The 12,740-nt window shown below is 36.3% G+C and overlaps 1 protein-coding gene across 1 annotated transcript in view; it reads left to right on the top strand.

Annotated features, from left to right (window-relative positions):
- Positions 1-12,740, top strand: part of BBS7 (Bardet-Biedl syndrome 7) — a 111,699-nt gene that overhangs the window by 42,033 nt on the left and 56,926 nt on the right. The window contains exons 6-11 of the mRNA XM_007946448.2: positions 571-643; positions 1,249-1,365; positions 3,153-3,283; positions 5,213-5,297; positions 6,241-6,343; positions 11,521-11,713. Coding sequence (XP_007944639.1) covers positions 571-643; positions 1,249-1,365; positions 3,153-3,283; positions 5,213-5,297; positions 6,241-6,343; positions 11,521-11,713 — 702 coding nt within the window. The remainder of the gene's footprint in view (positions 1-570; positions 644-1,248; positions 1,366-3,152; positions 3,284-5,212; positions 5,298-6,240; positions 6,344-11,520; positions 11,714-12,740) is intronic.

Here is a 12,740-nt window from a genome sequence, read left to right as displayed (position 1 = left end):
ACCACCTATTTTTGAAAGTGACTTTTAATAAAGTGTACACACACTCAGTCCATGACCATTAAAATAACATTTAAATGTAAATTACATGTAACTGGTGGATTAACTGAATCAGAAACTTAGTTATTGCATTTCAACAAAAAGTTTAACTATGAGTTCTGTGTCACCAAAGGCTAGCTCCATCTTTGGAATTTCATAGCCTGTAATATAAGTTAAAGGAGACTTGATTGTGCAATGGTTAAGTGCTTAGCTGCTAACTCAAAAGTTGTTCCAAAAAAGATTATAGCCTAGAAAACCCTATGAAGAGTTCTGTTCTGTCACATGAACTTGATATGAAATGAAATTGATTCAACAGCACCTAACAACAATAATGTAAGTTACTATTCACAACCTAAGTTTTCAGCAGTTTTATTTTAGATGTCATTAAGAATGCTGTATTTGAATATAGAAGTTACTTATGTTTCCAGGCACATGTAGGGCTCACTGCTTTCTCAGTGCAAGTTAAATCTATAACCATTGTTACTGTAATAAAATGTATTCTATTTCAGTTTTTAAATACTTGTATTCCCTCAGGGATCTGACCTCACTTATGAAGTTGAAGTTCCCGGACCACCTACTGTCTTAGCACTACACAATGGAAATGGCGGTAATCAGGATTTCACTTTTAACAATCAAATAAAGGAGTGTATTATGTTATTATTTAAGTCTGGATATTTTATATTCTTAATAACCTAAGTATGAAAAATATTATATGTAAATGGGAAACTAGAAAGAAAATGAATTAGAATTGAGGCAGCTGCCTTCTGGTATCTTGCTAATAACTAACATAATGGGTTTCTTCACCCTTAAAATTAAGAGCTTTGGTGGTGCTGTAAGATATCTGGCTGGTAACCAGATGGTCAGTGGTTCAAACCCACCAGCGGCTCTGCGGAAGGAAGATGGTGCAGTCTATGTCCATAAAGATTTCCAGCCTTGGAAACCCTACAGGGGTCATTATGAGTCAGAGTTGACTCACTGGCAGTGGGTTTGGTTTTTTTTTTAATCTTAAAATTAGATGGTGGAAGGGGTCTAGTCTCTTATGGCTAATTCTATGAATATATAACCATCCTCCCAAATTTTGTTTCCTATATATTGCCATATAAAAATAAAATGAGATTTTTATATGAAAATCAATATATATGAAAATAATTTAAATTTTAAAAGATATCATGAGTTTGTGGAATGAATACCTTGACTTTAATTATAACTTAGGTAACTCTGGAGAAGACCTTTTGTTTGGAACATCAGATGGGAAACTTGGCCTTATTCAGATCACTACATCCAATCCAATACATAAGTGGGAAATTCGAAATGAGAAAAAGAGAGGAGGTATGTTTTTGATGCACAGATTATGAAATTTCTGTGACTATTAAGTAAAATATTCTAGATTACTGCACATAATTCTTATTTGTTTATTTATATTATATAGCAGACTTTCAGCATTTTACAGCACCTCTTCAGATTTATCTACTGTTTATTTGTCAGGTTTATCACATTAGTAGCATAATTATTCAGTTTGGGATAGACAGGCTTTTATGGGCTAATGTCCATCTGTGACATCATTATATGCTGAAATTCATTTTTAATTATTTAGGGTGTGATTACAGTGGTTAAGACACTTAGCTACTAACCAAAAGGTTGGTGGTTCGAACCCACCAGCTGCTCTGTGGAAGAAAGATGGGGCTTTCTGCTTCTGTAAAGATTTATAGTCTTGGCAACCCAATGGGGGTTGCAATGAGTTGGAATCGACTTGATGGCAGTGAGTTATTTTTTGAGAATAGGGAATTAATTGTAATCTGGGAATATTTGGTACAAAGCAAGAAAGAAGAGCAGTAAGTGAGGGAATATTTCTGTTTTCTAAGGAATTTAGACCATTCTAGGAAGAATTTATACCAGACATGGTAAGTTGATGAGATGACTACATGTATACAATATTTATTCATATATTTTAGGTTGTTCAAAAGCTTATTGCAAGGGACAAAGGATAAACAAACGAGTTAGCTTTAGCTAGTACTCTAAAGAAAATATAACAGGGCAATATATTACAGAGTAATAGTGGAAGTAGTTGGCTACTTTTAGACCAAGTGGTCAACCAAGGCCTCTTAGAAAAGGTGAAATTTGAGCTGAGATCTGAATAGTAAGAAAATAAGTTAGAAATGTGAAGATTTTAGAGAAAGAATGTTTTAGAAACAGAAAATAATAATGCAAAGGACTTAAAGCAAAAGTAAATGTGACTTATTTGAAGGACTGGATAAATTAACAGCAACAAGAAAGACCAGTGTGGCTCAAATGCATTAGCATGGCATGTAATGAAGTCAGAGAGGTTGGGTAAGACTAATATTACTTAGGTCCTTGAAAGCCTTGGAAAGAGTTTCAGTTTTAGTCTAAGTACAGTAGGAAGTCACTGAAGGATTATAAGGGGGTGTGTGTGTAACATGATCTAATTTACTAAAAACAAAGCTAAAACAAAACAAAACTCACCAGGGAGAATGATTTTCAGCAAGAATGGGTCAAAGGTGGAAGTATGGAGCCCAGTTAGGAAATTATTATAGTTTATTGTAGTCTAGGCTAGAGAAACTGGTACCCTGGACTAGGCTAATGATAGCTGGAAAGGTACTTAAATTAGAGTCTGGAGCTCTGGAGAGAGGTCAGAGCTGAAGATGTAAACTTAGGGGCCATAACCATAGGTTATATATGAAGCCTTTGGAATAGATAAACATGGTTGGAAAAGAGAAGGGCATATGAATATGCTCAAAAGTTTTTCCCCATTCTTACTTGATTTTTTTTTCTCTCATTTTTTCTTGGTATATACTTGATATATAAACCAAAGCAAACCTAAACCCACTGGCATCGAGTTGATTCCAACTTATATCAACCCTATAAGACAGAGTAGACCTTAGAGGACTGCCCCATAGGGTTTACAAGGCTGTAAATCTTTTTGGAAGCAGACTACCCTATTTTCTCCTGTAGAGCAGCTGTTGGGTTCAAACCATCAATCTTTTGATTAGCAGCTGAATGCTTTAACCAGTACACCACCAGAGCTCCCACTTGATATATGCTTGACTATGACTATTAGTTTTTCTAATAACTTACCATTTATTTTTTATTTTGTAAAGGTATTTTGTGTGTAGACAGCTTTGACATTGTGGGTGATGGAGTTAAAGATATACTTGTTGGAAGAGATGATGGAATGGTGGAAGTGTATAGTTTTGATTATGCAAATGAACCTATTTTACGATTTGATCAGGTAAGCTCATTTTTAAAAGACTGTGCATACTTTAAATAAGTTTATTAATCATTAAGTAATAATGTTGTTGTTATGTGCCGTTGAGTCATTTCTGACTCATAGGCACCTTATGTACAACAGAATGAAACACTACCCAGTCTTGTGGGTAGTGTTCATGATCCCTACTATACCTGAGCCCATTGCTGCAGCCACCATGTCAATCCATCTTGTTCAAGGCCTTCTCCTCTTTCATTGAACCTCCACTTTACCAAGCATAACACCCTTCTCCAGAGAACAGTCCCTCCTGACAACATGACCAAAGTAGGTGAAATAAAGTCTGGCCATTCTCGCTTCCACAGAACATTCCAGCTGCACTTCTTCCAGGACAGATTTGTTAGTTCTTTTGGCAGTCCAGGGTACTATCAATGTTTTCCACCAACACCACAACTCAAAAGCATCAACTTTTCTTCAGTTTTCCGTATTCATTGTTCATGCATATGAGCCAACTGTGAAAATACCAAGGCTTGGGTTATACGCATCTTAGTCTTCAAGGAGATATCCAAGTAATTATGGAGATGACTATAGTTTGGATTTCATTAAATGAAAATATATTAAAATTCATGTATCTGGTTTAAAATATTGCTATTTTGATATTATCAAAATCTCTGTTGTATCATAGATACCAGAATAGAATGTTGGCTTTAACCTGCATAATATACTTTTAAGTATTATGTATTTCTAGAGTATTAAATATTTTGCTTTAGTTTTTATAATGTATAATAGTTATATTGTAAGAGTAACATTTATATGTTTGGCTAACCTAAATAAGACTGTTGTTTTGAAGTAATATGATTTTAAGAATAAATTTCACATTGGTAAGACAATATCAAAAATATATTTAAAAGGGGGAATAGCAATTTCATTTTTAACTACCCAGGGGCCAACTGTGTAAGAAGAAATAAAAGAATAAAAGAAGAAATAAAAGCAGTTTTTAGTTAACAAATTTTAAATCTTATTAAGCTTATTTATCCCAAGGTGTAAAGTCACATACAGAAGCATTCTCATGAAAACTGAATCCTTGGTTTTTATCAGTTGGTGCTCTCTAAACCAGAGCTTCCCCATTCTACTGGACAGTGAAATATTAAATCTGAAGAAGAATTGATGCCTTTGAATTGTGGTGTTGGCAACAAATACTGAAAATACCATGGACTTCCAGAAGAATGAACAAATCGTCCTGGAAGAAGTGCAGCCATAATGCTCCTTGGAAGTGAGAATGGCCAGACTTTGTCTCACCTACTTTGGTCATGTTGTCAAAAGGGACCATTCTCTGGAGAAGGATATCATGCTTGGTAGGGTGGAGGGTCAGCAAAAAAGGAGCAGACCCTCAATGAGACTGATTGACACAGTGGCTGTAATGATGAGTTGCAGCATAGCAAGGATTGTGAGGATGGCACAGGACTGGGCAGTATTTCATTCCATTGTACATACAGAGTTGCTATGAGTCAGAATCAACTTTATGGCAGCTAACAACAACATCTTCTTTATTCATCTAAAAAAGTATTTGGAGAAAATACATGGGGATGTGATCCATGAGATTTGGAAAACTGAACCAACTTACTAGAGATTTGCTTATGTCATTTTTTTAAACAAATTATTTATTATTTATTTATATAAAGTAAATTGCTCATTTGATGACCATCCTGTTAGCTGAGTGGTACACACAAATATACTAGAATTATTACAAATGTTCTTTTCCAAAATTTAATAACATTAGAATTTTCTGAAGTTACAGCAAGATTTATGTCTAATTTCAATGTGAACATATATTAAGTGTTTAGTAAGTAGTATATGTTGAATATCTGAGGACAGGAAAATAAGTTTTGTAAGTCAGTATATTATCTGTGAAATTTTTAGTTATTAATAATGTACTTAATTTTTAATTTATTTTAGACCTTGTCTGAAAGTGTCACATCTATCCAGGGTGGTTGTATAGGGAAAGATGGCTATGATGAAATCGTGGTATCCACATATTCAGGTAAGGTAAATGGTAACAGGTAGTTGTGAGGAAGAATCAGTAATAATAAAAAAAAAATGTCAGTTTTATACATTACTTTTGATGAGTATTTTTCAGAAAGTGTGACTAGTACATCACTTTTACTTATTAAAATCTTTATTGAATAAAAAAATGAGAGAAGAGTGGGCAGGTTGCTTTATAATGTAGTTACTATTTAAATATTACTTTTTAAGAGTGCTTGGCATTATCACTAATATCTCTGAAAATGAAGTGAAATACTTTCATTTAAAGAGAAATATTTACTGAAATTTAGTTTACATTTTGTATGTGGGCATTTCTTATTAAAAAAAAAGTTGCTTTCTTTTAAGTAGGTCATTTTTGTATCCTTACAATAGTCACGTGAGAGTTTAAATTTCCATGAAAATAATTTTTGAAAGGCAGTTCTTATTTGCCAGTTATTTAATTGCTAGAATGTGTTGACTTATTCCATACTTGAAAATAAAATCTGTAAGTTAAAAAATGAAAGGTATATTTCTTCACTGTATTATAGTATTTAAGGCAAAAAAACATAGTACTTGTGACAGCTGGAACCTGTGTAAGGTGAAAACATGTCAGAAAAGGAAAACTGAAATATTTTCCACTAATAGAATGATAGAAAAGTGGTAACACCCTGTCAAAGGCAGAAAACTTGCCAGACTTTGAAACGTAAGCCAGTCCTGTTGATTTCCTGCTCTCACAGGTTTTACTGTATCACAGAATGCTTAATTGATTTCTTTATTATTTGAATATATTCCAGCTTGATTTGTTCTTTTTTTAGAGAGTGGAATAAGTCTTAGGATGAATGAGGTTAATGTAGATGGATAAGGGGGTATACATAATGGTGTTTCAACTATACAGTGTATACTATATCTCTTGATAACACAAGCAGCACTAAATGGTGCATGATTGTAATTCTTCTCTACAGGCTGGGTCACAGGTCTGACAACTGAGCCTATTCATAAGGAAAGTGGACCAGGAGAAGAACTAAAAATTAATCAGGAGATGCAGAATAAAATTTCTTCTTTACGGTAATTTTGGGGTTTTTGTCCCCCCACAGCCCTCATTTCATAAAGTGTGTGGTTGTTTTTATTTATTTTTTGTATATGTAGTAGTATTTTTATTGGAAACATACTGGTAATAGTATAATTAATCAGCATATCCCCTTTAAAATGAAAGTCAGTTTAAGAAAATAATCATGCTGATAAATATTTTGAAAATAGACATTTTATATGCCCTATTCTGTAATGACTTTTTCTAAGATCATGGATTTTATTTTTTCAGTTGTTTACCGATAGATAGTTGTGAGGTGACATCAGGACGTGATACATGAAGAAAGCAAAAAGTCATTAAAAAAAGAAAGTAAAAAAAAAAAGTAGTAAAAAACCAAAGTGGATATCAGAAGAGACTCTGAAACTTGCTTTTGAATGGAGAGCTGCTAAAGCAAATGGAAGAAATGATTAAGCAAAAGAGCTGAACAGATTTCAGAGGGCAGATTAGAAGAAAAAGTATAATCAAATGTGCAAAGACCTGGAGTTAGAAAACCAAGAGAAGAAATTGTTCAGCATTTCTTAAGAAGGGAAGAAAAATTTCAAGCCTCGTGTTACAATATTGAAGGATTTTATGCACAAAATATTGAATGACATGTTGTTGTTGTTGTTAGGTGCTGTCGAGTTGTCTCCAACTCACAGCGACCCTACGCACAGCAGAATGAAACACTGCCTGGTCCTGTGCCAGCTCAGTGATTCCTGCTATATTTGAGCCCACCACCGCAGCCACCGTGTCATTCCATCTCATTGAAGGCCTTCCCTTCTTTCATTGACCCTCCAGCCTACCAAGCATGACATCCTTCTCCAGGGAATGGTCCCTTCTGATAACATGACCAAAGTAGGTGAGACGAAGTCTGGCTATTCTCGCTTCCAAGGAGCATTCCAGCTGCACTTTCTCTAGGACACATTTGTTAGTTCTCTTAGCAGTCCATGGTACTTTCAGCATTCTTCACCAGCACCACAGCTCAGAAGCATCAATTCTTCTTTGGTCTTCCTTACTCATTGTCCAGCTCTCACATGCATACAAGGTGATTGGAAATATCATGGCTTGTGCCAGGCACACCTTAGTCCTCAAGGAGACATCCTTGCTCCTCAGCACGTGAAACAATTCCTTTGCAGTTGACCTTCCCAATACTACACATCATCTAATGTCCTAACTGCTACTTCCATTGGCATCAATTGTAGAACCAAGCAACGTGAATTCTTTGACAACCTCAATCTTCTCTCCATTTATTGTGATGCTGCTTTCCAGTTGTGAGGATTTTTGTTTTCTTTATATTGAGATGTAATTCATACTGCAGACTGTATTCGTCAACCTTCATCAGTAAGTGCCTCAAGTCATCCTCACTTTCAGCAAGCAAAGTTGTATCATCTATGTATCTCAGGTTGTTAATGATTCTTCCTCCAATCCTCATGCCACGCTTTTCTTCATATAGTCCAGCTTCTCAGATTATTTGCTCAGCATATAGATTGAATAAGTATGGGGAAAGGATATAACCCTGACACACTCCCTTCTTGATTTTAAACCAGGTAGTGTCCCCTTGTTCCGTTCGAACGACAGCCTCCTGGTCAAGGTACAGGTTCCTCATGAGTACAATCAAGTGTTCGGTAATTCCCATTCTGCTCAATGTTATCCATAATTTGTCATGATCCACACAATCAAATGCCTTTGCATAGTCAGTAAAACACAAGTAAACATCTTTCTGGTATTCTTTGCTTTGATCCAAGATCCATCTGACATCATAATGATATTCCTTGTTCCACGTCTCTTCTGAATCCAGCTTGCACTTGTGGAAGTTCTCTGTTAATATATTGCATTGAATGACATAAGAAGCATCTAAAGAAGATGGAAGGAATACACAGAGCCACTCACTGTACCAAAAAAACTGGTAGACTTTCAACCATTTCATATGATCAAGAACTGACAGTACTAAGTAAAGGTAGAAGTCTAAGCAGTACTAAAAGCACTGGTGAAAAACAAGGTTACAGGAATTGATGGAATACCCATTGAGATGTTTTAACAAATGGATGCAATGCTAGAAGCGCTCACTCACCTATTCCAAGAAATACTTGAAGACATCTATATTTGTGTCCATTCCCAAGAAAAGTGATCCAGCAATGTAGATGTTATCGAATAATATTATAATATCATCACATGCAAGTAAAAAATGGTTATAGCAGTACATTGACAGGGAACTACTAGGAATGGAAGTTGCATTCAGAAGAGGCATAGAATGAGGGGTATCACTGCTGACGTCAGGTGGATCTTGGCTGAAAGCTGAGAATTGGATATTTACCTAATAATAATAAATAAGGTACATTGGAAGGTATCCAATATCAGAAAGATGTTTACCTGTCTTATATTGACTGCAAAGGCATTCAACTATGTGGATCACAATGAATTCTCTTGATGGGCTACAAAGCACCTCACATTTACATAGTCCCACCCACTCATCTGGTGGGAATTACAAAGACCATGGCTAGAAAAGCCATACTAAGTAATTCACTAAACCACCCTTTCTGATGAAGAGCAAAGACTACAGCTTTCCATACAAATACACAGAGCCACTCACTGTACCAAAAAAACCTCAAAATAAAGCAAAAATCCTCACAACTCCACCCATAAGCAGCAATATAATAAATGGATTGTACTTGGAGCCACAATCAGTGTCCATGGAAGCAGCAGTCAAGAAATCAAATGATGTATTGCACTGGGCAAATCAACTGCTAAAGATCTCTTTAAAGATGTCACTTTGTTAACTGAGGTGCCCCTGACCCACGCTAAAGTATTTTCAGTAGCATTATATGCAGGTGAATGGTGGATAATGAATAAGGGAGACTGAACAAGAATTGAAGCCTTTGAATTATGGTATTGGCAAAGAATATTAAATATACCATGTACTCCTAGAAGAGTGAACAAATCTATCTTGGATTAAGTACAGCCAGAATGCTCCTTAGAAATGAGGATGGTGAGACTTTGACTCATGTACTTTGAACATGTTATCAAGAAGGACCAATCTTGGTAGGATGAGTGAAAAAGAGGAACACCCTCAACAACATGGATTGACATAGTGGTTGCAATAATGGGTTCAAACCTAGCAACCATTGTGAAGATGGTGTAGGACTGGGTAGTATTCACCTAACTGACAACAGCTGCAATATATTTTTTTCATAGACATTAGAAATCAACACAGATGGTTCTATTCTAATTAATTTCAGTGTTTTCTGCTCCTGTGGATTCTTCAGAATCTGTGACTCTGGCTTACAAGGTTTCTTACCAGAACTGAGTAATGTTGACTTCTTCTGACACAGATTCCTTGCCTGACCTGCCCATTTTCACAGGTTCTGTGATAGGGTACTCCAGTCTTATGTAAAGTTGTTTTATATAATGAAGATGCATACATTGCTGAAATTTTTTTTAAAAATTATGCTCTGGATGCAGATTTACAAAGCAGATTTGTTTTACATTCAACAGTTAATGCATTTGATTTCACAGCTGATTACCATCCCCAACCATAACAAACTCTCCTCCCTTCTTCTTACTGTGACTGCCTCCTCCCTGTGCCCTTCTTATCTATGCATTCCTGTCTGTCCAGCTTTCCCTCTATGTGAATGCTGCCCCTCTGATGTCTCATGGCTGGTTAATCTAAGGGGTGCCTCTCCCTACAGTCGGTGGTTGGACCTCCCTGGAGTAGGTGTTCTGCATGTAGGTCTTTCTACTGTTGGGCTGAGAGCCAATCCATGGGAGTGAGTCCATTTCTAGGCCCAAAGCCCTAAGACTATTTTCGTAGATCTGTGATAGGGGACTCTGGTCTTATGTAAAGTTGCTTCATGTAATATGGTTGTATACGTTGCTGAAAATGTTAATGCTTGTTGTCTCTACTTTGATCCTTCCTGACTTTTTGTATAGGTAGGAGGCATTGATCTTTTTTGGTGGTAGTTGAGTATGTTTTCAAGGCAGCAGAATAGCAGATGGACTAGCCCAAGATAATTCACCAAAGCAACCAGGAGAGCAAGCTCTAATCTAATGTTCATGCAACAACGAAACTTGATTCATACAGCGTTATCCTAATTTAAGCAACAAGGTTACCAGTTCGGACTAGTAACTGCCATCTCACATCCTCAATACCATAGTTCTTCAACCAAGTCTGCTTCCTCCTGATTCCCTTGTATTGTTCAGTCAGCACCTGGAATACTGCTAAGTGTTCCTGGCACTCAGTAAATAAATGAATTGCAAATGAATGAATCTGACCCTTTGTTGATTACACAGATCCCTTTCAAACTTATCCCAGACGTTTCCTCCCCTAGGTAGAGCTATGTAGGCCACGTGCTCTACCTCAGTTATTATTTACTTCATTTGTGGATGACTTTTCTCATTGAAAGAACCCCTTAACTAAAGCTACTGTATGCTGTGCCTGTACAGTTTAATCTCAGCAGAATCTTTTCCAGTAGTGGAAAAGATGGAACTTCAGCTGTCCCACAGGCTTATTTCCCCCTTGTCTCCAAAATGTTAACCTTAGCAGCCACCTCCTCATTTGTCTGTCTCCCTAATGTTTTTTCTGAAAGGTACTGGCTTCACATATTTTGTTTCTTCTCATTAATCTGTTTCTCTGCCCCACTATACTCATTTTCCCTTCTGAGTAGTACTATATGCAACTGTGGGAGCTCTGGCAGCATAGTGCCTAAGGCACTTGACTGCTAACCAGAAGGCTGGTGGTTCAAACCCACCAACCACTCCTTGGAAGGAAGATTGGTCAATCTACTTCCATAGTGATACTGCCTTGGAAACCCAAGGAGGGGTCGCTATGAGTCGGGTCCGACTCAATGGCAAATAACAACAACAGCAACAATATGCAACTGTGAGTAGTCACCCGATTCCTGTATTTGAACTGATTATTTGCATTCAACAGCAGTGAGTTTTTGGTTTTTTTGGGGGTTTTGATACTTACAGTTCTTTTTTAATATTGCTTAGATGGGACTCGATAGATGTTTAAATTTTAAATGAGGGGTAAATAATGTAAAATCATTTGGTCTTTGGTAGAACCAAAAAATGTGTTACTATTTGTGTTGTAGTTCTAAATAAACCAAAGTTTTTAAACACTTTAAGGATTTCAAATGTTTATACTGTAGGTGACAAAGTTACATATATTTTCTTATAGGAGTGAGTTGGAACATCTGCAGTATAAGGTATTGCAGGAAAGAGAGAAATATCAACAGTCTTCTCAATCAAGCAAAGCAAAATCAGCAGTACCTTCATTTAGTATAAATGATAAATTTATATTAAATAAAGATGATGCCAGCTACAGCCTTATCTTAGAGGTGCAGACAGCAATAGATAATGTCTTAATACAGGTAAGAAAACGTTTATTAGCTAAAGGGATTATGACTAATTGATTTCAATAAATATTTTATGACTGGATCTATTTTGTGAACTAATTGTATGCACTAATTATTATTGACACAGTTTTAGACAGTAATTTTAAATGTTACAACTTATTAACTTCATAAGATAATCACTTTGCTCATAAATTTTATCTTTTTATGTAGCCCATACTTATTAAAAAAAAAAAAAAAAAGATGGCGTTAAGCTTGAGGGAAAGTCAGAAAGAAGAAACTAGTAAGGATTTTCTTTTTTGGCGACCTTCTGAGAGAGTCTTAACAGAATTGTGACTTAGAGAACTACGAGGTTTAATGCCTTCATTAGAACTTACTTTAAGCCTAAAATTCTAAAATGGTACCTTACATTACAGCTTGCTCATTAACCCACCAGTTTCTAAGTGGGTTAATAGGTAAAGTAGGTAATCCTAAAGGGTGAAATCTAGAAATAATATATAATTCCATCAATATATTTATTTTTTTCTTTATATTGGAAAAGACTCAGGGAGTAGAAAAGGATGATATTAGGATGAATGGAAAACAAGCAGAAAGTGGAAAATTCATCAGAAAAAGATTAAAGAACAAAGAGGAGGAAGGACACAAATTTTAAAAAAGATTTTAGGGAAAGATCAGATGATTATTTAAAATTTAAAGGCAGAAATCTCTCATAAGTAATGCTAGCTAAGCGACTGCTACATTGAACGACTGAGGGCACTATTCACGTAGCCAGGAACCCAGACAGAGGAGCAGTCAGCCACAGGGATCCAGGTGAGGAGAGAGAACCCAGTCATGCCCAAAGCAGCAGGGCAGAAGAGTGGGAGAAAGGGGATTAAAAGCCAGGAACCTGGACAGAGGAGCAGTCAGCCGCAGGGATCCAGGTGAGGAGAGGGAACTCAGGCATGCCCAAAGCAGCAGGATGGGAGAGCAGGAGAAAGGGGATTAAAAGCCAGGAACCTGGACAGAGGAGCAGTACGCCGCAAGGACCCACGTAAGGGTGGTATCA

Source organism: Orycteropus afer, unplaced genomic scaffold, assembly GCF_000298275.1.
Source record: "Orycteropus afer afer isolate SDZICR_OR568_19922 unplaced genomic scaffold, OryAfe1.0 scaffold00162, whole genome shotgun sequence".
NCBI lineage: Eukaryota > Metazoa > Chordata > Mammalia > Tubulidentata > Orycteropodidae > Orycteropus > Orycteropus afer.
Note: the sequence above shows the minus strand (reverse complement) of the source record. Positions and strands in the feature narration are given on the sequence as shown.